Source organism: Sceloporus occidentalis, unplaced genomic scaffold (assembly GCF_023333645.1).
Source record: "Sceloporus occidentalis isolate IW3139 unplaced genomic scaffold, rSceOcc1.0.p SCAF_91, whole genome shotgun sequence".
Taxonomy (NCBI): Eukaryota; Metazoa; Chordata; class Lepidosauria; order Squamata; family Phrynosomatidae; genus Sceloporus; species Sceloporus occidentalis.
In genome coordinates, this window is record NW_028317071.1 from 3,230,474 (window position 1) to 3,256,397 (window position 25,924).

General features: G+C 48.6%; 2 protein-coding genes across 2 annotated transcripts in view; both read left to right on the forward strand.

Moving 5' to 3' along the window:
• The window catches only part of LOC149284559 (RNA polymerase II elongation factor ELL-like), a 91,823-nt gene extending 72,419 nt beyond the window's left edge, over positions 1 to 19,404 (forward strand). The window contains exon 12 of the mRNA XM_089496554.1: positions 16,520 to 19,404. Coding sequence (XP_089352680.1) covers positions 16,520 to 16,636 — 117 coding nt within the window. The 3' untranslated portion in view covers positions 16,637 to 19,404. The remainder of the gene's footprint in view (positions 1 to 16,519) is intronic.
• A 4,990-nt stretch (positions 19,405 to 24,394) lies between these two features.
• The window catches only part of LOC149284560 (inositol-3-phosphate synthase 1-A-like), a 55,593-nt gene continuing 54,063 nt past the window's right edge, over positions 24,395 to 25,924 (forward strand). The window contains exon 1 of the mRNA XM_089496540.1: positions 24,395 to 24,464. The gene's annotated coding sequence lies outside the window, so the exon portion shown is untranslated. The remainder of the gene's footprint in view (positions 24,465 to 25,924) is intronic.

Genomic DNA, 25,924 nt, shown 5'->3' on the forward strand with positions numbered 1-25,924 from the left:
CGGAGCGACTCCGGTTCCTCGGATGCCGAAGACTACCAACCTTCCATCCAGGAATTCGCCCAGCCCGGGGCCGTCTCACCTTCAGATGATGTCCGCACCTTTGCTGAGCACGTGATAAAGATGTCAAATGCACTTGACATCCAGACCTCCCAGGTGGAAGATGAGGCCTCGGACCCCATCGAAAGGAGAATCCATGGCAAGCTTCCCACCCCGCCTGCAATCCCCCTGCTACCATCATTAGAGAAGCTCGCGAGATGTTCGTGGGAAGCACTCGCCTCTACGGTTGAGTCCCTTTATAGGATTGCTCCCTCCATTCCTTCATGGCTCTTCGGCCACCCGAGGCAGAATTCCGCCATTGTGGAGGGCGCTCAGCGGACATCTACCCCAAAATCGTCCGTGATGCCGGCTGACAAGGAGGCGAAAAAGGTAGACGCTTTAGCCAAGAAGGCTTATTTTTCTTCAGCCCTGGGGATTAGAGTGGCCAACTACAATGCTTGTATGGGGGCATATATCCAGTGGCTGATGGAGAAGATCTCCCCTCTAATCCCCGACCTCCCGGATGACTCACAGGCCACCCTTTCCGAGGTTCGAGATGAGGCACACTCGATCGGGAGTTGGCTAATCACGTCTGCCAGACACTCCACAGATTGCTCGGCAAGATCCATGGCTGCGGCAATTGCCTTGCGTAGACACGCTTGGCTGAGATCTTCGGACCTCAACCAGAACGCCCGTACCACCATAGAGGACATGCCATTTGACGAGGACGGCCTCTTCCACCGCGAGACGGATGAAAAACTCAACTTCAAGTACCGGATGCGCACCGCAGCAAAGGAGCACGGTATGTCATCCTCTCCTCAGGCTTCCCGTAAACGCTTCACTGGCGTCCGTCCGTGGTACGGGCAGGGTCAGAGATCCTACCAGCAGGATCGTCCTTTTCAGCGCCAGGATCAGCCAAGGCAGAGGTACCCCTCACAGTCCTCCTCCTCTTCAGGTCGTCGTTCCGCTCCTAAGTATAAAAAGAATTACCGGAGGCAGGATCCCGACCAGAACAAGAAGAGGAATTGAAGTGATGCCGCGTACTCCGTCGCCTCCTCCTCCCTTTGTTTTCTGGATAGGCTGAGGCCTTTCTCCAACATCTGGGCCTCGATCTCCACCGATTCTTGGGCCCTCACCATCGTCTGTAGGGGTTATGCCCTCGAATTCGAAGAGCTCCCTCCAACTGGAGCTTTCCTATCCACCCCCCCCCCTCAGACACCCTTCTCGACGAAGTACGCACTTTGCTGTCCAAGGGCGCCATCTCGCCCGTCGATGCCGTCGACATCCCTAGATGTTTCTTCTCCCGTTATTTTACGGTCCCTAAGGCTGATGGGGGCATTAGACCCATTTTGGACTTGAGGGCCTTGAATGCTTACCTTTCCTATCACCGGTTCCGGATGGTAACCCTTGCCTCTATCTTACCTTTGTTGCACCAGGGCCTGTGGTTTGCGACCATCGACTTGAAGGACGCCTACTTCCATGTCAGCATCCGGGAGAGCCACCGCCGGTTCCTAGCCTTTGCCGTCGGGACGGACATCTACAAGTACAACGTTCTGCCCTTCGGCCTTGCCACGGCTCCTCGGGTATTCACAAAGTGCATGGCACCGGTGGTGTCCCACCTTCATCGCCGAGGCATCAGGATCTTCCCATACCTAGACGACTGGTTGATAGTGGCCCCTTCAAGCCAGGAGCTCCGTCGACACACCTCGGAAACCCTAGCTCTTCTAAACGATTTAGGACTGGTGGTCAATCCCGAAAAGTCACAGCTGCTTCCCACCAAGCAAATAAGATTCATTGGATCCATCCTAGACTCCAACAATTGCATGGCCTTCCTACCCCTTGACCGGTTTGCCGCGCTTCGCGTAGCCGTCCGGAGGTGCACGGACCGAAGACGAGTCATCGCCAGAGACGTCCAGGTGGCCCTGGGACACATGGCCTCGACAACCTTCGTCACACCGTGGGCAAGGCTTCAATCCCGAATCCTCCAGTTTTGGTTCCTGTCAGTCTTCGACCCAGAGGCCGACGCGCCATCGCGTTGCCTCACCATCCCGAGACCAGTCGCCCGTTCCCTCCATTGGTGGCTCGACTCCCGGAACGCTTGCGCAGGCATGCCGTTCTCACAGCCCCAGCTGGAGATAACACTAACCACAGACGCGTCAGAAGACGGATGGGGAGCCCATGCTCTAGATCTCTGGGCGAAGGGCCCTTGGTCTCTCGACGAGAAGGCCCTGCATATCAATGCCCTGGAACTGATAGCGGTGGAAAAGGCCTTAAAGGCGTTCGAATCCTCCCTCTCCCACAAGGTCGTACAACTCCGGACGGACAACACCACGGTGATGTACTACCTGAACAAGCAGGGAGGCACCAGATCGCGCACCCTCCTCAACATCACGCTCCGAGTGTGGGAGTGGTGCATCGCCCGAGGCATCCTGCTTCAAGCGGTTCACTTGCCAGGGACACAAAACGACCTCGCGAGCCTTCTCAGCAGGTCCCCATCATCATGCCACGAGTGGAGGCTTCACCCAGACACTGTGAAAGACCTCTTCCGTCGATGGGGAACCCCTCAGATAGACCTGTTCGCGACTGTCCACAACACACATTGTCCCCAGTTCTGCTCCCGGACGCGAGACGAGGACTCCCTCGGGGATGCGTTCGGATTCGACTGGTCGGGGGTGCTGCTATACGCCTTCCCCCCGTTCCCTTTGATCACCAGGACAGTATCCAAGATGACATCGGAGACTGCCAACGCCATCCTGATCACTCCGTGGTGGCCAGGGCAGCCTTGGTTCCCGAGCCTCCTTCATCTTTCCCGGGACACTTTTCTCCGTCTCGAACGCAGGCCGGATCTTCTCACAGTTCAGGGAGGTCGCGTCCACCATCCCGACATCGACACCCTTCCCCTGGTAGCATGGAGGATCCATCCCTAGCACGCTTACCAGACTCGGTGCGCAGAGTCATCCTAGCTGCCCAGAAGCCGGCTACCCGTAAATCTTATTCCCAAAAGTGGACCAAATTTCTTAAGTTTCTGGCGGACAGACACCTTTCTCTTGCTCAGGTCTCGACGCCAGTGGTGTTGGACTTTTTAATGTCCCTGGTCGACTCAGGCCTCTGCCTTACTTCGATTAAGTGCTACCTGTCGGCCATTTGTTCCTTCTTCCACTTTCAGGGTAAGCCTTCGTTTTTCAAAGATCCTCTAATTAAGGGATTTCTTAATTTAAACCCTCAGGTGTCCTTACCACCCCCAGCTTGGAGTCTAGAAGGGGTGTTGGGGGCCTTGCAGTCCAGGCCCTTTGAGCCCATGGCCACAACGGACATCAGACTCCTGACCTGGAAGACAGTTTTTTTAGTGGCGATTACCTCCGCTCGTCGGGCTGGAGAACTTTGTGCACTGAGACGGGACCAGCCATTCCTCAGGTTTCATTTGGACAAGGTAGTCCTTAGGACGGACATTACGTTCCTACCCAAGGTTGTGTCACTGTTCCACATGTGTCAGGACATTGTGCTTCCTACCTTGGCCCCGAACCCGACTACGGATGCTGAAAGGGCCCTCCACACCCTAGATGTCCGAAGGGCACTGGCTTTCTATCTAGACAGAACTAGGGACTCTAGCCGTTCCGAGAGACTGTTCCAGTGCTACTCGGGACCGAAAAAGGGGTTGCCGGTGTCGGCCCAGAGACTCTCCAAGTGGGTGTCAAGCACCATTTATTTGTCATATGAACTCTTGGGGAAGCCGTTGCCGGCTGGGGTTCGCTCCCACACCACAAGGGCGGTAGCCTCATCCTCTGCCTTCTGGTCAGGGATTTCTTTAGATGACATCTGTAAAGCTGCAGTGTGGTCACAGCCCCTGACATTTATCAAACATTACGTGTTGGACACCAGGGCCAAGAGGGATGCAGCCTTTGGCAGGGCTATCCTGGTGTCTGAATTGCACTGATTCTGGTCTCCTTTAAGCATACAGTGGTACCCCGGGTTACGAAATTAATTCGTTCCGCCGCCGCTTTTGTAACCCGGAAAACTTTCGCTAGCCGAAAAGCCCATAGGCTTTAATAGCGAAAGCCGCGATTTCGTGTGAAATCGCGCCGAAAAGCACCAAAATTTTTTTCGTAACCCGGAATAACCTTCGTAACCCGGAAACAATTAATTAACTGGATTTTTTTCGTAACCCGGAAATTTCGTAAGGCGGCGCATTCGTATCCCGGGGTACCACTGTATTAAGCTATCTGATGTAACCCTTCTCCCCTTAGGGGTAGGGGTTTTCTGTTTACGCACTTGACTCAGGGTACAACAAACGGGTCTTTGAGACAGTGTTTTTGAATTCTGGTTTATTGTGGCAAATAAACATTTGTTGGTTAATTATGGTGTCAGGACACTCCCTCCGCCGTTAACCTTAGCTTGCTAGTCTCAACCCATTTGTATGATTCGCAGAGACCACGAAGAAGAAGGACAGGTTGCTTACCTGTAACAGTATTTCTTCGAGTGGTCATCTGCGAATACATACAAATCCCGCCCATCCTCCCCTCAGTGTCCTGCTATGAATTGGCTCACTCCTTGTCGCCTACACGGCGGAAAAATGGCGGAACTGGGGAAAGAGCGGGAAACCAGGGGCTTTATAAGGGATGGGCGGAGCTACCGCCAAAAAGTTTCTATATGTTGCAAAGAGTACTTTGCCCAGTGATTCTAGAAGTTTCCGAAGGCACTGCGCAGGCGCAGTACAACCTATTTGTATGTATTCGCAGATGACCACTCGAAGAAATACTGTTACAGGTAAGCAACCTGTCCTTCTTCTTCGTGGTCTCTGCGAATCATACAAATGGGTTTTTCTGCGCCTGCGCAGTGCTATTCGGAAACTTCTGGAATCACTGGGCAAAGTTAACTTTGCAACATATAGAAACTTTTTGGCGGTAACTCCGCCCACCCGTTATAAGGCCCCTGCCTTCCCGCTCTTTCCCCAGTTCCTTTTTTCCACTGCGTTGGCTGCTGTAGGGAACTTCGCTTGCATTTGCTAGCTCTTTTGGCTTGAATCACTGGTTTTTTCTGACTTCGGACTGTTTTTGACAATTCTTCTTCCACGTCCTCCGTGTTTTGGTGACTCTGGACCGTTTTTGACGCTGGCTTCGTTTTTTCCTTCGACCATGTCTCCGGCTCCTTTCAAGAAGTGTGACGTCTGTGGCGGTAAAGTACCTATCCAGGACCCCCATACCTCCTGTCTTCTTTGTCTGGGGAGAGACCATGATGTCAAGGCCTGTCCACTCTGTAGGTCCATGACATCCCAGGCTCGAAAGAACCGGGAATCTCGTCTCACCTCTGCTATTGCCCAGGGAGTTCTCAAGAGACCAGATGAGGGGGACCCGCGACCGTCTTCAGCCCCGGTAGTGAGCTCTGCTCCGGCCCGTGACAGCCCGGCCAGCGTGTCTTCAGCTCCCCCGGCCGACGCGGCCCGTGGTTTCAACGAACCCAATGCCGCCACCGCTGTGGCCCGTGGTCTTGATGCACCCAGAGCCACCATCAAACCCCCAAAACGCCCTCATAAAGTTTCGGGCACAGGGGAATCTTCCGGCTCTTCTTCTGTCATTCGGAAGAAAAAGGATCGGGTCACTACATCTGAGACCAGCGCCAAAGTCTCTAAGACCCCAACTGAGATCTCGGGTCGCAACCCGGTTTCGACCCCAGAAAATCCAAGGGACCCGAAGACCCATGGGTCCGGGACCGAGGCTTCGGTTTCCAAGGCTCCTACGCCCGTTGGGAGCTCATCCAAGAAATCGAAGTCGTCAACCTCTCTGATGCCTCCGGACACCTCCAAGGTTGATGCAGGGGCCCACACCACCTCTCTGTCTAAAGGGGATGGTTCGCGATCCCATGGCGACCGAGACCCCTCCAAGTCTTCAAAGAAAAGGAAGAAGAGCTTAGACAAGGCTTCTCATTCAGCGGCCCTCGATAATCTCTTCCAACCCGACCCGGTTCCAAAAAAGTCCAGGTCATCCTCTGGTCCTTCTGTGTGGCCTGAAACCTCCAGGGAGGTTCCATCATCGGTGTCTGGTATACCTCCTTCCGAGCCCAGCTCCTCCTGCCGTCGGACCGACACAGCCCCCACGGCTACATTTCGGGACGTGTCCACGGTACCGTTCATTCACTCCGGGGATGAAGATTCGTTGTCTTCCGGGCGCCGGTCCCCAACCCCGATCCCGGAGCCCACACGGGAGGTCCCTCGACGAAAGGTCCCGGACTTCTTCTACGACTCGGAGACAGACCAATATTATATGTCTGTCTCCAAAGAACATGCCTTTGAGTGCTTCTCATCCAAGCATCCTAAGCGCCGTGCTCTGGACCCAGCTGTGCCGACACCGAAGCATCCGCCTGCGTCTCCTTCACGTCATGGGCACCACCTCTAGAAACATCACAGATTGCGTGGGCAGAGCAATGTCAGCCGCTATCGCCCTTCGTCGGCATGCATGGCTCAGGAGCTCTGATCTCAACCTCAACGCCAGGGCTGCTATTGAGATGCCAATTGACGGGTCTGGCCTGTTTCATACCGACACTGATGAGACTCTCAATAAGAAATATCGTATGAAAGCAGCCGCTAGAAAGCACGGCATGTCTTCGACGCCCACCCAACCGTTTAGGAAGAGGCAGCGCCCCTGGCACACTCAAGGTCAGTCCCAACGGCCCTTCCAACAGGACCGTTCTTTTCAACAACAGGGACCACAGAGGCAGAGATACCCCTCACAGTCTTCCTCCTCCTCCGGTCGACGCAATACTGGTCGGTACCGGAAGAACCGCCAACAGGAGCCCGACCAATCTAAAAAGAGGTCCTGAAGGGTCCCAGCGTGCTTCGTCTCCTCTTCCCCTTCCTCCTATCTTGATATTCTGAGGCCTCACATTAACATCTGGGCCTCCATTACATCTGACTCGTGGGTCCTCAAAATTGTCCGTAGGGGTTATGCCCTCGAGTTTTTTGACCTCCCTCCAACTGGATTTTTTGTTTCCACCCCACCCTCGGACACCCTTCTTGACGAAGTGCGCTCTCTCCTTGCCAAGGGAGCAATCTCACCCGTGGCTCCCAAACTCCTCCATAGATCCTTCTTTTCACGGTACTTCACTGTGCCCAAGGCTGATGGAGGCATCAGACCAATCCTAGACTTGAGAGATCTGAATCAATTCCTTGACCACCACTGTTTCCACATGGTAACGTTGGCTTCTATCCTGCCTTTGCTCCACCAGGGACTTTGGTTTGCAACCATCGATCTCAAGGATGCCTACTTCCACATAGGGATTCGAGAATCCCACAGACGATTCCTTACCTTTGCCGTCGGATCCGATGCTTACCACTACAACGTTCTTCCCTTCGGCCTGGCCACGGCACCAAGGGTGTTCACCAAGTGCATGGCACCGATAGTAGCCTATCTTCACCAAAGAGGCTATATGGTGTTTCCATACCTGGACGATTGGCTCTTTGCAGCGACCTCGCGAGACCAACTTCTAGAGGCATCCAGGTTTGCACTGGAGCTCCTGGCATCTCTAGGACTGGTCGTCAATCTAGACAAATCCCATCTCGTTCCGTCCACGCGCATCGGGTTTATTGGCGCTGTCCTCGACTCCGTGCTATGCACCGCATATCTCCCTCGAGACCGTTTCCAGGCTCTGTCGACAGCGGTTCGGGCGTGCTTGGCTCACAGAAGGGTCGCGGCCAAGGTCATTCAGATAGCCCTGGGCCACATGGCATCGACTACCTATGTCACCCCCTTCGCAAGGCTTCGTCTTCGACCCTTACAGGCCTGGTTCCTATCGGTCTTCAACCCAATAGAGGATCACCCCTCCAAGTGGCTCACCGTCCCAAGACCTGTCGCCTCTTCTCTGCAATGGTGGCTAGACTCCCGCAACGTCTGCGCCGGCATGCCGTTCGTTCCACCACAACCACAAATTACTCTCACGACGGACGCATCGCTGGAAGGCTGGGGAGCCCACCTACTCGACCTCGTAATAAGAAATACTTGGTCTCCAGCGGAGAGATGCCTCCACATCAACGCATTGGAAATGCTAGCGGTGGAGAAGGCCCTCCGTTCATTCGAGCCCAATGTCACGGACAAGGTGGTACTGCTCAGGACGGACAACACCACTGTGATGTTCTACATCAACAAGCAGGGAGGCACCAAGTCCAGGACCTTACTGGACATCACTCTACGGATTTGGGACTGGTGCATTCCGAGGCAGATCATCCTCCAAGCAATTCACTTGCCCGGAGACGAGAACGACCTGGCGGATCAACTCAGCAGATCCTCATCCACCTGCCACGAGTGGAGGCTACATCCAGAGACCGTCAACGACCTCTTCGACAGATGGGGTCGAGCCCAGATCGACCTCTTCGCGACTGTCCACAACACTCACTGTCTCCAGTTCTGCTCCCGAACGCCGAACCACAATTGCCTTGGAGACGCGTTCGGGTTCATTTGGTCGGGGCGGAAGCTGTACGCCTTCCCACCGTTTCCACTAATAACCAGGGTAGTCTCCAAGATGACCGCAGATCGCCCGGAGGCAATCCTCATCACTCCTTGGTGGCCGAGACAGCCGTGGTTCCCAGTACTCCTTCAACTTTCCAGGGGAGAACATCTCCGCCTCGAGCCCCGTCCCGATCTCCTCACGATGCGAGACGGACGGATTCGACACCCAGAGATCGAGAGCCTACCCTTGGTGGCCTGGAGGCTTCGTCCCTGACTACGTTATCGGATCCGGTACGCAGAGTAATCCTGGCTGCACATAAACCATCCACCCAGCGGTCCTATGCCCTCAAGTGGAGGAGATTCAGTCTCTTCCTTGAGGAAAAGGGTTTGTCTCCTGCCGAGGTCTCCACTCCTGTGGTGTTGGAGTTTTTGATGGCGCTATTGGATGAGGGGTTGCGCCTCTCATCCATCAAGTGCTACTTGTCTGCTATTTGTGCCAAGTATCAATTCGGGGGGAGGGCTTCCTTTTTCAGGGATCCCTTGGTGAAGGGGTTCCTTAAGGGATGTGTCAACCTGTACCCTCCCGTGTCGGTACCGACTCCGGCTTGGAGCTTGGAGGCGGTGCTGGCCGCACTTCAGTCCAAGCCCTTTGAACCGATGGCCACAGCGGACTTGAGACTATTGACTTGGAAGACCGCCTTTCTTGTGGCCATCACCTCTGCCCGCCGTGCGGGTGAACTATGTGCCTTGCGGAGAGACCAGCCCTTCCTGAGGTTTCACAAGGACAAGGTGGTCCTCCGGACAGATATTACTTTTTTACCTAAGGTTGTCTCTGCCTTTCATATGTGCCAGGACATTGTGTTGCCCACCCTCGCTTCCAACCCGACCTCGGATGCGGAGCGGAGCCTGCACTCTCTTGATGTCAGGAGAGCGCTGGCGTTTTACCTGGACAGAACTGCTGCCTACAGTCGGTCCGAGAGACTTTTCCAATGCTACTCGGAACCGAAGAAAGGGTTGCCTGTGTCTGCTCAGAGGTTTTCCAAATGGGTGGCCGGTACCATCCACCTCTGCTATGAACTCCTGGGCAAACCTCTCCCTGGCAGGGTTCGGTCCCATTCTACAAGGGCAATGTCAGCATCCTCCGCATTCCTGTTGAGTATCCCCTTGGAGGATATTTGCAGGGCTGCTATTTGGTCCCAACCTCTGACTTTTATCAAACATTATAGGTTGGACACCAGAGCCATTCGAGACGCAGCTTTCGGGAAGGCTGTGTTGGTTTCAGGGTTGCATTGATTGCACTACTGATGGTTGTGTTTCAGCATTTGTGTATATAATGCCTTTGCGTTTACATGCTGTTGAATGTTGGTTTGCACAATTTCAATGGGACGGGTCTTGCATGACTCGTTATTCCCTTCTCAGGGTTTGCAATACTATTGCTATGTTTGGTTTGTGCATGAACAAAGAGACTGACTCTTTTAGGGTTCCAGGTGTTTATTATTGCAATAAATATACCCTTGGTTTACCATAGCTTTGGTCTCAGGACACTCCCTCCGCCGCATACCTAAGCTTGTCAGTCTAAACCCATTTGTATGATTCGCAGAGACCACGAAGAAGAAGGACAGGTTGCTTACCTGTAACAGTATTTCTTCGAGTGGTCATCTGCGAATACATACAAATCCCACCCGTCCGTCCCCTCAGTGTCCTGCTCTGATTGGCTCTTTCCATCGCCTGCTTGGTGGAAAAAATTGCGGAACTGGGGAAAGAGCGGGAAGGCAGGGGCCTTATAACGGGTGGGCGGAGTTACCGCCAAAAAGTTTCTATATGTTGCAAAGTTAACTTTGCCCAGTGATTCCAGAAGTTTCCGAACAGCACTGCGCAGGCGCAGAGAAACCCATTTGTATGTATTCGCAGATGACCACTCGAAGAAATACTGTTACAGGTAAGCAACCTGTCCTTCTTATGCCACCAGAACTCTGACAGAGAAGGACAGGTTGCTTACCTGTAACAGTATTTCTTCGAGTGGTCATCTGCGAATTCCCACAAATGGGTTATTCTGTGCCTGCACAGTTAGCTTCGGAACCTTCTTGGAGATATTAAAGGCGTTTTGGCGGTAGCCCCGCCCACTCTCCAACTGCTTTTTTCAGTCGGTTTCCCGCCTAAACCCTCAGTTCCATGGACGCCGAGTAGCAGCAGCCCAGGACGGAAGGAGAGGCAGGGCACGACTGTGTGGAGAGGATGGGCGGGATTTGTGTGAATTCGCAGATGACCACTCGAAGAAATACTGTTACAGGTAAGCAACCTGTCCTTCTTCTTCATGGTCTCTGCGAATCACACAAATGGGTTAGACTAGCAAGCTTAGGTCATTGGAGGTGGGAGTGCCATGCCACACAAGAAAAGCATATTGACCCCCAATAAAATCACCAGGTGGGAAACCAATCCCAAGGGCATGCAAACATGGGGACGAACAGGCCCGCTGACATAATGACTCTACAGAGTCATGTAGAAATACTGAGATGTAGTGGAACAGTCACCATTGCAGGTGAAACATGCCCATTGGTAGAAAAACAGGCTTGCCAACTAACCATATGTTGCAAAGACTGTAGGTAAACTTTGATGGTCCATAATAAATGGCAGGTGTAAACTAAGGGCAGGGAAAAACCCTGACCTAGATAGCATAGATTTCTTGGTAATGGAGATTATGCCAGAGCCACCGAATAGGTGAGTGACATGGAATATAAGGAATCTCACTACTGTGAGCGGCTATTGGAAGATGCCAAGCACGAAGGTCTGGTATACAGACCTTGTCTAATCCAAAAGGTGGATTGAATCCAACATGAAGGGCAAAGAGCTCACAACAATGCAAGGCTGCACAGGCCGGGATGTTGGTATTTAGGAAAGAGGGGCTTACAAAGCCCTCAAACTTGAGGCATGTCATTCAAAGAATCTTGAAAGAAGGAAACAGGCAGTAGCCTAATAAAGCCTCTCAAAGCCATGATTTGGAGATTCTGGCAGTGACAGACACAGCCTAGAATGCTAGTTAGTCTAGGGCTAAATGTTCTCTTTACAGAGTATGAAAAGACAATCTGTGGTCAACAATGAGATGGTTGGAAAGTGCATTTATAGAGAGAGAGCCTAATGAGATCGAACTGGAGAAGAGCTCCAGCAATGATTCCTGGAACAACGGTGGACACCAGAGAGGAGGAATATTATCTTATTAAGTGACAACAAATTTCTGACTAGAATAGAGGAGATCGCAAGATCCAATTGTGGCACACAAGACACGCTGTATTTGAGCGTAATGTTCCAGACTATCAGCATGAAGCATGCAGATCTTGGTGAAAACGAGAAAGAAAAACAACCGTGGCTGGTATGATGCCAATAAGACTAGTCACAGCATTGTAAAAGTGAAGGGATACCACACTGTCAGGTTGAAAGAAGTCCCTGTGGGGATGGTATCTCATGACATGATGTCCTGTAGAAGCTGTATCAAGGATATTGAGTGGTGGCAAGAACAGCCAGAACTGATAGTCAAACAGTATAGCAGGAGTGAACTGGTGTCAATCCATCATGAATGGGCCCTAGGAACAAAAATGTTCAGAGCAGTGGAGCTGGAATAGACGTTAAGAGCCACAAAGTCCAATTCTAGCCAGCTGGTGCAAAACACCAGGCAATATGACAGAAATCATGATAACGTTATCCCTTGAGGAACGACTCAAGCTGTAGCATTAATCTACTGCAACATGCCAGTATGAGCAGAAGGACTTAGAGACCATATAACAGTGGCTCAAAAACCCTTATCGTATAGGTTCAGGGCACGTAATGAAGCATGAAGTACACTGTGACAGTGCATAGCAATTAGGCGGAGCGCAGGACTCCCTTAGGGGAGAGATGCCCCAAGAAATTTGCAGAATGCATGGTTAGCCTTGTTAGGGTTGCAGGTGGAGGTCTGAGATATTGTCACCTCACCCAATCGACGCCTTGGACCAGAGGTTCAGGAGAAATAGGATGGTATGACATCAATCGGCCAGGAGAGATGAGACAGGTATGCAAATCTCGAGATCTCCTAGTATCCATGGGGTGGACAGATCTTTAAATGGAGGCTCAAAATCGAGGGATGTCCCCAGAGGGCATTCCTGCCCAGAGGAGAAAATGGAAAGGAATTGTGGCAGTTGTTTGCCACCTGTTCCAAGGAAGAGAGTGGCATTGACAAAAACCCTTTGGAAGGGGTATGGGAAATAGACATGTATTTCTCACTATATATAGTGGCCTTTGATAATAGGCATCAACTGCCTTAGGTGACACTCACATCGGGAAGTGGCAAAACCTTTCCCTACGAATGATGGTTTCTGTGCTTTGGTATCAAAGCCCCCCATGGGGGGAACAAGATGATCACAATTGAGCTGGTACTGGTTGCATAATGGTAGTGTCCCTAGGTATGAAAGCGATGAACCAATTTATGAGATTTGATTGTACAGTCCTGAAGCCGTCCGTACGGTGAAGGATTATCTGTACCCAGAGTAAATAGATTGTGCTCCCAAATTTTACAGGGGCCAACTCAGAAGTCACACTTGAATTTCCGCATTAAGTGACATTTAGCCGTCCAGTCTGAGATGAAGGACGTCATCATAAATTGTAGCATACAAATGGTGATGTCCTCCCTCAGTATGGAGGAAGCACCATCTCTCCCGAATTGGCTATATAGGGATAGCCGTGATGTCATGTCTCGGTACAGAAGGAATATTTGCACTGTATAACTGTCCAGTGATGCTGGCATTCCTTGATACCGAGGCAGCAACCTGAAAAAAGTCTCAATTTTGAATGAAATGGGACTAGAGTATGTCAGGGTAACCATTTTTGGTTCAGAGGCAAAGAAGTGACCACTGGTGGTGGTTTGAGGGACAGTGCACCTCATGGCCCAAATTGATAGAGCGCTTGCTGATAGTTAACCTCGGTACAGAGGGAACAACCATGGCTTTGAACCCAAACCAACATCAGCCATACTGGCTGCTAGGAACAGCTAATCGTAGCCACAAAATGAACCCGGTAGCAGCAAGGTGCATGCGACGGTATCAATAATGGCCCTCAGAACTGAAAAGCCAGCTGCATTCAAACCCTCTTGTGCAGCTTTGCACGGTACCAACGTTGGACTCTTAATATTCGTCTTCTCAAAGGAGAGTCAGGACGAAATGCAGCCATACAATGGTGGCAATCTGGCTAACATCCCATATCAGTTTGACCCCGAAGAGTCAGGGGCTGACAAAGGTAGAAATCAAGCTGCAAGCCAATCGGAATTAGTCCTGAAAGTCAGGGACCGATGAAGATCAAAGCCTGGCAGCCAGCCAATCAGTTTGACCCAGAGAGTTAGGGACCAACGAGGATCGATGTCAGGCTACAGGTCAATCGGTATGACTCCAGAGAGTCAGGCACCAACGAGGATCGAAGTCAGGCTGCCATACTGTTGGTATGGGACCGATGAGGATCGAAGTCGGGCTGCCAGGCAACCGGTTTCACCCTGAAGAGTCAGGGACCAATGAGGAACGAAGTCAGGCTGCAAGTCAAGCAGTATGACCCCAGAGATTCAGGGACTGATGAGGATCCAGATTGGACAGCTAGCCAAACAGTTTGACCCCTAAGAGTCCGGGACCGATGGAGATCCAAGCCTTTCAACCAGCCAAATGGTTGGACCTTGGAGAGTCGGACCGACGAGGCTTGAAGCTGGGCTATAAGCCAATGAATCTGACTCCAGGGAGTCAGAGATGCATATCGAAGTTAGGCAGCCGTCCAATTGGTTTGGCACCGGCGAGCCAGGGACCCATGAGGGTCGATGTCAGGCTGCAAGCCAATCGGTATGATCCCAGGGAGTCAGGGACCGATGAGGATCCATGTTGGGCAGCCATCCAGTCGGTATGACTCCAGAGAGTTAGGGACGGATGAGGATCCATGTTGGGCAGCCATCCAGTCGGTATGACCCCAGAGAGTCAGGGACCGATGAGGATCCACGTTGGGCTGCCATTCAGTCGGTATGACCCCGAAGAGTCAGGGACTGATGAGGATCCACGTTGGGCTGCCATTCAGTCAGTATGACCCCGAAGAGTCAGGGACCGATGAGGATCCACGTTGGGCTGCCATTCAGTTGGTATGACCCCGAAGAGTCAGGGACCGATGAGGATCCACGTTGGGCTGCCATTCAGTCGGTATGACCCCGAAGAGTCAGGGACCGAAGAGGCTTAAAGTTGGGCTCGAAGCCAATTGGTATGACTCCGGAGAGTCAGGGACCAATGAGGATCCACGTTGGGCTGCCAGCCAGTTGGTTTCACTCCGGAGAGTCAGGGATTGATGATGATGACCTCCAATTGGTTTGATCCTGGGGAGCTAGGGACCAGCAAGGACGAAGTCGAGGCAGCCAGTAACAAGTTCTCTTCAGGATAATGAGGAGACAAAGCCATGTGAATGGCCCTGAGACGGTTTGTCCACAACAAAAGAGCATCTCTAGCCATGCTGAGGAAGGAAGGCCGGTGGCCATTCTATAAGTTCCTCTCAGAGATAAGAGGAATAATGGGGCTTTGCCAAGTGCGCCAGTAAGGCAGGCATTGTTTGAAAACTTTTCCTCAAGAAAAAAGGTGGGAAAAGTTCTGCCAAGCACACCAATTCCCTCAGAAGGGAAAAGGACTTGCCAATGTGAAGGCTGTGGTTAAACAACTTCACCTCAGAATTTAAATTCACATTTAAATATGTGATTCTCTAAGAAACTGCAGTACAGGCTGTTGTTAAAACAGCATTAGTCCAGAATTTAAATTCACATTTAAATATGTGATTCTCTAAAAAAAACCTGCAGTACAGGCTGTTGTTAAAACAGCTTTAGTTCAGAGTTTAAATTCACATTTAAGTAAGTGATTCTCTAAGAAATGGCAGGGCAAGTCGTTGTTAAAACAACTTTACCTCAGAATTTAAATTCACATTTAAGTAAGCAATTCTCTAAGAAATCATAGGGCAAGTTGTTGTTAAAGCAACTTACCTCAGAATTTAAATTTGTATTTAAGTACGTGATTCTTTAAGAAATCGCAGTACAGGCTGTCCTAAAACAGCATTATTTCAGAATTTAAATTCCCAATTAAGTAAGCGATTCTCTGAGAAATCACAGGGCAAGTTGTTGTTAAACAACTTTACCTCAGAATTCAAATTCACATTTAAGTATATGATTATCTAGAAAATCATAGCATTTGTTTTAAAATATGAACAACGATGTTAAAAAATTACCACCAAAACGCAGATTGATCCTGTCAATTCAAGTTTTTAAAGTCTGACAGGAAAATGAATTTCTGAAGAGTTCCTAGATGCTGCTAGTGCGGCGGACAAAAGGAACTGAGGGTTTAGGCGGGAAACCGACTGAAAAAGGCAGTTGGAGAGTGGAAGGGGCTACCGCCAAAACGCCTTTAATATCTCCAAGAAGGTTCTGAAGCTAACTGTGCAGGCACAGAATAACCCATTTGTGGGAATTTGCAGAGACCACGAAGAAGAAGCTAAATATCTCGCAAAACTATAGATCCCTGAATTCCATAGTATGGAGCCATGGCAGCTAGAGTGATAACAGACTGGATTTTTTCTGAAGTGTAGATGCAGCCAGAATCTGCACAAAGCTGAGAAACTGCTCAGTAATCTGGGGTCATGGGGAACAGCACATGACCCCCTCGTGAGTCCCAGAGGGCTGCAATGGGGCTTTTTCCCCTCCGTGCTCCTAAAGCAGGAGTAGGCATCCTCCCACCAGCTGGATGTTTGTTAGGCTGCAACACGCAGCACTCCTTCTAGCCCATGGCTGGACTAGAAGAAATGTATATAGGAATGGGAAATGGGGAGAGATATGGTCCAGGGTGCTCTTGATTAGAGGCCAAACTTAGAGAAGGTACTTTGGAGCCACGGGTTTGGTGGGGTTCACTGAAGAGCAGCACTAAATGGGAGTTTGGTGACATGCCAAGCCAAGCTCAAGGCCCCTGTTTGTCTTGGCATTTCTGAAGTTGTCCTTTATTTTTGTCTTTGTCTCGCCCTCCCAGACGAACCCCCACTATAGCCAAGAGAAGAATCGCTGTGAATATCTGCACAACAAGCTGGCCCACATCAAAAAACTGATAGCCGAGTATGACCAACAGCAATTTCAGTCTTGGCACTGAGGCAGAGCGAGTGGTGGGGAGAGAAGAGTGCCCTCACTGGGCACATCAATCCATGACCAGTTTCTCAAGGGGGAAGAGGGGTTCGTGTGGGGCAGGGGGAGACTGGGATGTCCATCGAAGAGCCAACTTTCACTCTTCTTTGGGTCCAGTGAACCACAGATCTAATGTCACAAGAAGAGCTAATCTCAAGCCTTTATTCTACAATCCTGGGAACTGCCATGGCACACCGTTTTAAATGTCTCTCCCCAATATTAAAAAAAAACAATACAAGCAGAGTTTGCTTATTTTTGGATGCAAGCAAAAGCCCTCTCCATCCCAAAGAATTTGCTCTCCCCGGTGCCCCCTTCCCCTACCTCCTGCCCCAGCTTTGAAGATCCAGCATCCAAATGTTTCTCCTTTGCTCCAACTTTGATTGACAGGCCACATTGCCAGTGGGGGTTCTTGGGGGGCAGGGGGAGATCCACCACCAAAATCAGGATGCAAAATCTGTTCTTAATGCTTGCCATTAAACAGTTGTATTGCACCCAGCTCTCTCTGCTTCTGTGCTTCAGCTGAAGCCCTCTCAAGGTTCTGGCAACATTGCACACTTTTAGCAGGGATGGAACGCCGCCTTGTCTTACTTGATGCATTCATCTTTCATTCATAAGCTCCTCCATTCTTTTTTCTTGTTATATTTTTAAAGGTTTCTTCTAAAACAGTGCTTCCTCCTTTGTCAAGCCCTATTTCTTACCTTGTTTACCTCTCTTGCTATGTGTGGTTGCATGTTCACTTCCACACAGCCACACACAGCGGGAGCATGTGCTTGTGTCAACCCAAATGATACAAATCTCCCAAGGAGGTATTTCTTATTCTTTTTTTCTTCCATCTCTATCTAAGGAGGGAGGTGGGGAGCATACCCGAAACCAAAAAACATCCGGCATCTCCTCCTCCCATTTTGTACCCACAGATCAGGGATGTTCTCTCCCACTTTTCCCCCTGAAAGCTGGCCACTGGTTTTCTTTCTCTAGCCCTGCTGGCATTTAAAAACAGTTTCTGACAGAGGGGTTGCCCCATCGTTCACCAACTTCAGTGACTCGTGGATCATTGATCCAGCCATCTTTGCTTCATATTTAGCTTTGAACTGCTCTTTCCTTTGCAGGGTTTCAGGTGTTCCTCTGTGGCTGTTTCAAAATAATAATAATAATAATATCCAACACTGAGGAGGGGCACTCAGACTGCTCCCCGTCTGAAAGAGGGGGGTATTTCTGCCAAAGCAAGGGGGTTGGAGATTTCCAAATTTGCCCCAGAGCCTCATATGCAAAGAGTCACAGGGGAGGGAGAAGGAACTGATACAGGTTTCGATGGCATTTCTTCAAAATGAAGATTTTTTTGTTTGCTTTGACTTGGAATGCAAGGAACCAGTGGTGCATTCAGGAAATGAGGCCAAACACACTCCTTGGGTGTGTTCAGACTAAGTGCAAACCTTTGGCCTTTTTGGTTGTGTCTCCTTCTCTGGAAAGGAAAAATAGGGGCTCTGGACATCTTGTGGCCCTCTCCAGAGACTGATAAGGTGGTTCCCCAAACTTTGGGAGAGGTGCCTGGGCAACTACGGCTCTCATGTCCCCTCTGGCATCACGGTTGGTGGCGGTACCATGCACCACTGCCATGCACAAATCCCATGTGCCACTGCTTTTGCATCCTCCATCTTTTCTCTTTCTCAGGCCCAGTCTGGTGGCAGTGAAATGTCATTTTTAACCACTGTGATGCGGGGATCCAACCATGGGTCCATCTTGACCTCCCTCTTCCTTTTTTTCCACACCAAGAGTTGGATGGATGCCTTTTGAAATCTTCTTCCTTTATCAATTTTCAAATCTATGAATGATAGATAATCTGGAGAAATACACACACCCAAGAGTTGGGTTCCTGTTGAAATGCCGTTTGTTTAGGAACAGCAACATGAAATGTTATGAGAGGGGTGTGAGTTTAACTTTGTGAGGAGCGTTCTCTCCAAATTTGAGATATTTTTGAGATATTGGGGGCGGGAGCGATGGTCTATTTTTTCAAGGGAAACGATTAAAAGTTTAAAAAGTTGAATCTCAGTTCTTTATACAATAAACTTGTTCTATATGATATTTTTGCAAATGAGAGTTGGATATAAAGATATATTGTGTACATTACACACCTGTGTATATAATATATATATGTATATGTATAAATAAAATATATATATTCTGGAACTTTCTAGAATTTGGAATAGCTATTTAATGACTCTCCAAAAGGAAGAAAAAATAATACTGTGAGGCTTTGCTTTGCTGCTTCATTTTGAGACTGTGTTTTAAAAAGCATAGGGATTTTTTAAAGTTAAAATAGGCCTTTATTTTCTCTTTTATTTCCATTTTAGCTCTTAGCAAACTTTGTGCTTGGGGCGGGTGATCTTTGCAGGAACCCCTTCCTAAGCCAATTTGGTGATGTTCTCTAACTTATTCATAAAGTGTGGGTTTTCTTTTAAATAATTGTACAACAGATGATTTTTTTAAAAATACACTGAGCCATGATGATGTTTACAGGAAAAAATGGTTTTCTTTTTTAGGATTAACATGTTTTCCATGTTGCCAAAATGTTACCAATTTAAAAGTGGCCCTTCTCTGCTTTCCTAATGCTTTTTCTTAAGAAGGCAGAGAAGGCTTTTTTTTTTTTGGTGTGTACATATTGCAAGGCAAAAAGACAAAACCAAATGTTAATTTTTATTCTTTTTTAAAAAAAAAATAAGTTGCAACGTATAATAAAGTCTTTGTATTGGAGATGAGTCTGTCCAGGTAATCATTTTAATGCATATCATGGCCTCCTTCAAATGTGCTCAGGTTGTGTGTGTTATGCTTTTGCATCCTCCGTCTTAGGCTCCATCTTTTCTCTTTCTCAGGCCCAGTCTTTGAGGTGGTGGCAGGTTGTGTATGTTGTGTATGTTACGTTGCCGATCCTTAAAACTTTGTGAAGTATAAAGTAGGAGAAGATAGACTTGTGAACATTTACTTCAATTTTGGAAAGAGTTTGTAAGCCACACAATGGTCTCTAGCATGCAAAAAGTCAAAGAGCTGTTCTTCTGTCTTGGACCTTCAGCGTTTTGCAGATAAAAAGTGGGACGTGTGTGGCTGAGTAACATCTGAGTGCAGTCAAGATGGCAATAATTATTAATGAGGAAGAATACACAAGGTAAGAGAGGTTGTGGCGGTGTGCTTTTGCTGGAGCTGACTGGGAAGGGCAAACATCTGCCCTCCTTTCCTCTCCTTTCTGTTGAGTTATTGGAGTGGGAATGACTTTTGCATTTAACTCCGTTTGCAGCAATTGTTTGGATTTGCATTTTTTGACAGAGGGTGAATAGATGCAAATTTGTGCACGAAAATGAAAAGAAGCACATCATACACTTAGCAAGCAATGCACATTGTACACTTAGGTGTTGACTAGCCCTAAATATACAAAAACGTACGCTATAGCGTCTTTTGCAGAGTTAGTCCAAGATCCCTTTGCATAATGGTTAAAACAATCATAGGATATCGGGGAGGGAGCAATTAAACCATCATTAAAGGAAACCCAGTTAAATTGAAATAACAACAAAAAGCATGTTGCTCATAGAGTTAAGAGACACCAAGGGTGATTCCATCCAACCCCTTGCCATGCAGGAATGCGCATTCAAAGTGCCCCCAACAGATGCCCATCCAGCCTCTGCTTAAAGACTTGCCAAGAGACACTCCTTCACTCTCCAAGGGACTGCATTCGGCTGTCAAATAAAATCATAGAATCATAAGAGTTGGAAGAGACTGCAAGGGTCATCCAAACCATCCCCCTTTTGCCATGCAGGAAATCTAAATCAAAGCACCCCCTACAGATAGCCATCCAGCCTCTGTTTAAAGACCTCTAAGGAAGGAAACTCCACTAGCTCTTATATCAAGATGTAAGAATAGCTCTTACATCAAGAATTTCCTCCTAATGTTGAGACGGAATACATTCTAGCTTCTCAACATCCTTTTTGAATTGTGGTGCCCAGAACTTTTATAGCCCTACAATTCCAGACAATGAAAACCAACTACATTGAAGGGAAATATAAAAAGATTCCCAAGGAGCAGCGTATTTGCCTTTCTGGAAGTGGGGCTTTTGAAGGCACCATACACTATATGCTACATTGAAAGATATGTTGATATTTGGGTGATGAATCTTGCCTGTGATTCTGGTCCAATGGCTGAAGACGTCGGCTATCTCTCCAACACAGGAACAGAGCGAAGCTCCAAACACAAGCTTTCGGCTTGCTTGGAAGAATTAATGCCTGGAGAAACAGCTGCTAGGGTTAGGGTTAGATCGAAGAATCACTCTCCAACAGTTCACTCCTCAGAGGGCTTTATGGCCTTGTTTCAAATAACGCAAGCTAATAACCACTATACAAAAACTCTTACCAACCAACACACCACACTATCCCACAATCCCACACAGTAAAGAACACCGTTTTGCTTATATACAGAGGAACATGAGGCGACCACTAAGCCCAGCCTCTTCCTATACCTAGACCGGCGGGACCTTGGAACGGTGGTACATACTCTGGTAACCTCTCGTCTAGACTTCTGTAATATGCTTTACATGGGGCTACCCTTGTACCAAGTTCGGAAGCTTCATTTAGTTCAAAATATGGCAGCCAGACTGGTCACCGGCTCATCAAGGTTCGACCATATTACACCTATCTTAAAAGATCTTCACTGGCTCCCTATTTGCTTCCCGGCACAGTACAAGGTGTTGCTTATTACCTATAAAGGCCTACATGGCTTGGGCCCAAGTTACTCACGGGAACGCATCTCCCTATATAATCCGCCCCACACTCTTAGAACATCAGGTAAGAACCTATTGGAGATAGCAACCTTTAAATATGTTGCTACTTCGCAAAGAGCATTTTCAACAATGGCTCCGAGACTCTGGAACAGTCTCCCTGAGGAGATCTGCTCAGCGACCTCGCTAGAGACATTTCGAAAAGCGGATAAAACCGAGCTTTTTAGCCGAGCATACCCCCCTGATATGGATGACATGCCCTGTCTGTGTATGATCCCTGCCTTGTTTGTTGATGCTATTGTTATTCTGTGATGTTGGATATTTTATTGTTTTTAGCTGCTTTTAATTGAATTTATGTAAACACCTTGTCCTTTTATTTAGTCTGTAACCCCGCTTCGATCCACCGGGAGAGGCGGGGAAACATAAATAAATTTTATTTATTATTATTATTATTATTTTTATTATTACACAAGTGGCTATTTTGCACCATAGACCCCAGTCCCTCTTCCGACCGAAGAATCAGCATGTTTACATTGAGTCTGGTCCCTTGACCTTCAGCGTCCGGCTGCTGCTCTGGACTCCAGCTGTGGCCAATCTAGGCTTCTGCAACCATTGCCACATTGGAACATTTCCACCTTCAGTCCATTAACGAGATAGATAAAACCCCAAGAGATAAAAGCTTCTGAAGAGAGGTTTAGACCTTGTAGCTCACCACAATGACTTTGAGAACATCACTTCCTTCTTAGCTAAGACAACTAGGTCTGTCATGTTTAACACTGCTAGGTTTGCTGTGAAAGCAGCTAAACTTAACTGGACTTTGAGGATAACGGCCTGCGTGGGAATCTGCAGTAAACAGATTAGATTAATTGGAATAGAGGATGGGGAATTGCGATATGGTTTTGTATGAAATGTTTTTGTAATTTTAGTGTAAACATATTGCTCTCTAGAGAATCATAGAATCCTAGAGTTGGAAGAGACCCCAAGAGATCCAGTCCAACCCCCCTTCTGCCATGCAGGAACTCTCTGTCAAAGCATCCCCATTGACAGATGGCCATCCAGCCTCTGTTTCAAGACCTCTAAGGAGGGAAACTCCGCCACAATCTCCGAGGAAGGAGTGTCTTCCTCTGTCAAACAGCGCTTACTCTCAGGAAGCTCCTCCGAATGTTGAGCTGGAATCTCTTTTCCTGGAGCTTGCATCCATTGCTCCTTTGGGTCCTGTTCTCTGGAGCAGCAGAAAACAAGGTTGCTCCCTCCTCAATATGGCTTCCCTTCAAGTATTTAAACAGGGCTCTCATATCACCTCTTAACTTTCTCTTCTCCAGGCTAAACATCCCCAGCTCCTTAAGTCTCTCCCCTTAAGACTTCATGGTTTCCAGACCCTTCACCATTTTAGTCTCCCTCCTTTGGACACATGGCTCCAGTTTATTAATGTCCTTGAATTGTTTTGCCCAGAACTGGACACAATATTCTAGGTGGGGCCTGACCAAAGCAGAATACAGTGGCACTATTACTTCTCTTGATCTAGACACTATACTTCTATTGATGCAGCCTAAAATCGCATTGGCCTTTTTAGCTGCCGCATCACACTGTTGTCTCATGTTCAACTTGTGGTCTACTGAGACTCCTAGATACTTTTCACATGTAGTCTTGCAAAGCCAGGTGTCCCCCATTCTATGTATATACATTTTGTTTTTGTTTTCCGTGAAACATCAATCCTCAAAGATCTTCTGGAATTAAAAGGGTTGCAGAAAGATACTGAGCAGGGTGCCAGTCTGGCCTTTCTGGGGAGAGATTTCCAGTGACAAGGGGCATCTACCAAAAAGGCCCCCTCTTCGATGTGCCCAGCAGATGGACCTGGGAAGGTTTTGGACAGAGAAATGCACCTTCCCAAAATATATTAAAATATGATGGACAGGTTCATAAGGGAGAAGGTGGTCCTTCAAATTACCTGGATAGAGCTTTATAGGGCCTTGACAGCCCTTTGAAATGTGTCCCAAAACGATTGGCAGCCAGTGGAGTTGTTGCACCAAGGATGTTGTGTTGTGCTGTAGTCAACCCAAGTTAGCAAATTGGATGTTTGGTTTACAGTGGTTAGCCAGCCAAGGATAAAAGGTAGGCCTAAATCCCCCAAAGGCACCAGATCCCATCTGATCTTGGAAGTTAAGCAGGATCAGCACTGTTTAGTCCTTGGATGGGAGACTACCAGGTGCTGGAGGCTCTATTTCGGAGACCTCTAAGTAGTCTTTGTCTAAGAAAAGGCCATAAAATTCTTATTTTGCCAACACAGGTTTGCGATCTATCTATCTATGAAGGAGCGATGTATGCATGTGCACAAGCACACACACACACACATATATATAGGTGTACATATGCATATACTCTGGCTTTGCTTCGCGAACGAAGATGCAGGAAGGAGTCATCCCGCACTTTGTACAATGCATATACACACTCATGTTAAAACGTTTTTGACGTTGCGCAGCGTGTGAGGCAACACGTCAACATTTGGCACCAGATTTTCCACCTTCGTGACTGTAGTCAGCAGCTTGTGAGCTGGAGAAACAGCTCTCCCTTTCTTAATGAGCAAAGAGACACTGTAAACTTCTCTCAGATGCAGTGTTGCCAATTTCGCGACTTTCACGCGAAAACGGGGACTTTTCAGAGCTTTTCGTGTGATTTTTGTGCCTGGCTCTATTTCAGTGCCTTTTCCGCGACTTTGGCCCTTTCAGCTCCAGACTGCTGTGCAGAGCAACCAACCCTCTGGAGTGTAACAGTTTTCAGCCAAGAGGGCTGGAGAAAAAACTCTCTCTCTCTCTCTCTCTCTGACTCCCTCTGAGAGCCAGGAGGGAGCAAGCCCAACCAACCCCAACTGTTTGGAGGAATCACATTCACACTAACAGTTCAGCCAATCAGAGAGAGGACAGTGATTGCCGCCCCCCCAGGCATTCTCAGGCTCCAAGGGCAAAGCACAGTGGCTGCAGTGCTGGAGAGAGGCAGGGAGTGAGGGATCTTGGCTGGCTTCCCAATTGCCTTGGATTTCCAAGTAAGACATAAGTTTTAAGGCACGCAAAGGCAATAGTTGACAATGGTAGCATGACTTGATGTTGTGGACTTCTGTGTGGGCCTGAGAGGGACATTTGAATTTCTGAATTCCTGAGCTTGGGCAGAGTGCCCCAAGCCTACCTCTCAGGGTTGTTGTTGTACTGTGAGGTGGACCATTTGGGTTGTGTGATGTGAATGTGATGTCCCTGAGTGTGTGTGTGTGTGTTAGTGATTAAATATGCCTCTGAGCATGGGCAGAGCACCTGCTAAGTTGGCATCCCTGCCCTGTCTTCCCAGAATTTTGTTTTGCGGCTCTCTTTTCGTTCCCTTTTCCATTGCCATCCATACTGCAGAAATAATCCAGTTTGGCACTGCTTCTAACTGCAAGGCTCCCTGCGATGATGGGATTCTGGGCACAACAAACCACCAAGCCCAGAATTTCATGCATGGAGCCCTGGCTGCCGGTAAAAGCAGAGTCTCAACATGTCACAACAAACTACAATTCCCAGGATTCCCTGGTTTGACAAGGGAATTGCCTCCACGCTTCCAGATCACAGCCCAAGAGAATGAGTCTATAGGATATCAGTGTTGCCAATTTAAGTCCACTTCTTCAGCTGCATTTGGATTTAATAATGATGATAATGATGGTGATGATGAGAGAGAGAGAGATCTTGTAGCACCTTTGAGTCTCACTGAAAGAAAAGTTGGCAGCATGAGCTTTCCTAGACTTAAGCGTATTTCCTCAGATGCATGGGAATTGTAGTTCATTGTGGCACCAGAGCTTTCTCACAAAACTATAATTCCCAAGGTTCCCTAGCACTGAGCCAGGGCAGTTAAAGCAGTCTCAAACTGGATTATTTCTGCAGTATGGATTGGACATTGAGCATTTTTAATAACTAAGGTCCAAAACACACTGCAGAAATAATCCAGTTTGTGACCGCTTTAACTCTCCTGGCTCAGTGCTAGGGAATCCTGGGAATTGTAGTTTGTTGTGGCACCAGAGCTCTTTTTGATAAAGAAGGCTCAATGTCTCACAAAACTACACTTCCCAGGGTTCCCTAGCACTGAGCCAGGGCAGTTAAAGCAGTCTCAAACTGGATTATTTCTTCTTCGTGGTCTCTGCGAATCATACAAATGGGTTTTACTGCGCCTGCGCAGTGCTGTTCGGAAACTTCTGGAATCACTGGGCAAAGTTTACTTTGCAACATATAGAAACTTTTTGGCGGTAACTCCGCCCACCCGTTATAAGGCCCCTGCCTTCCCGCTCTTTCCCCAGTTCCTTTTTTCCGCCGTGCTAGTTGCTGTTTGGAACTTCGCTCTTGCTAGCTTGTTTGGATCACTGGTTCTATTTGACTCGGACTGTTTTTTCTGGACTTTGGCTTCTCTTCTTCCCCCGTGTTTTTTGACCTCGGACCGTGTACTTCGATTTGGATCTCGGATCTCATTTTGGCTTGTCGACTT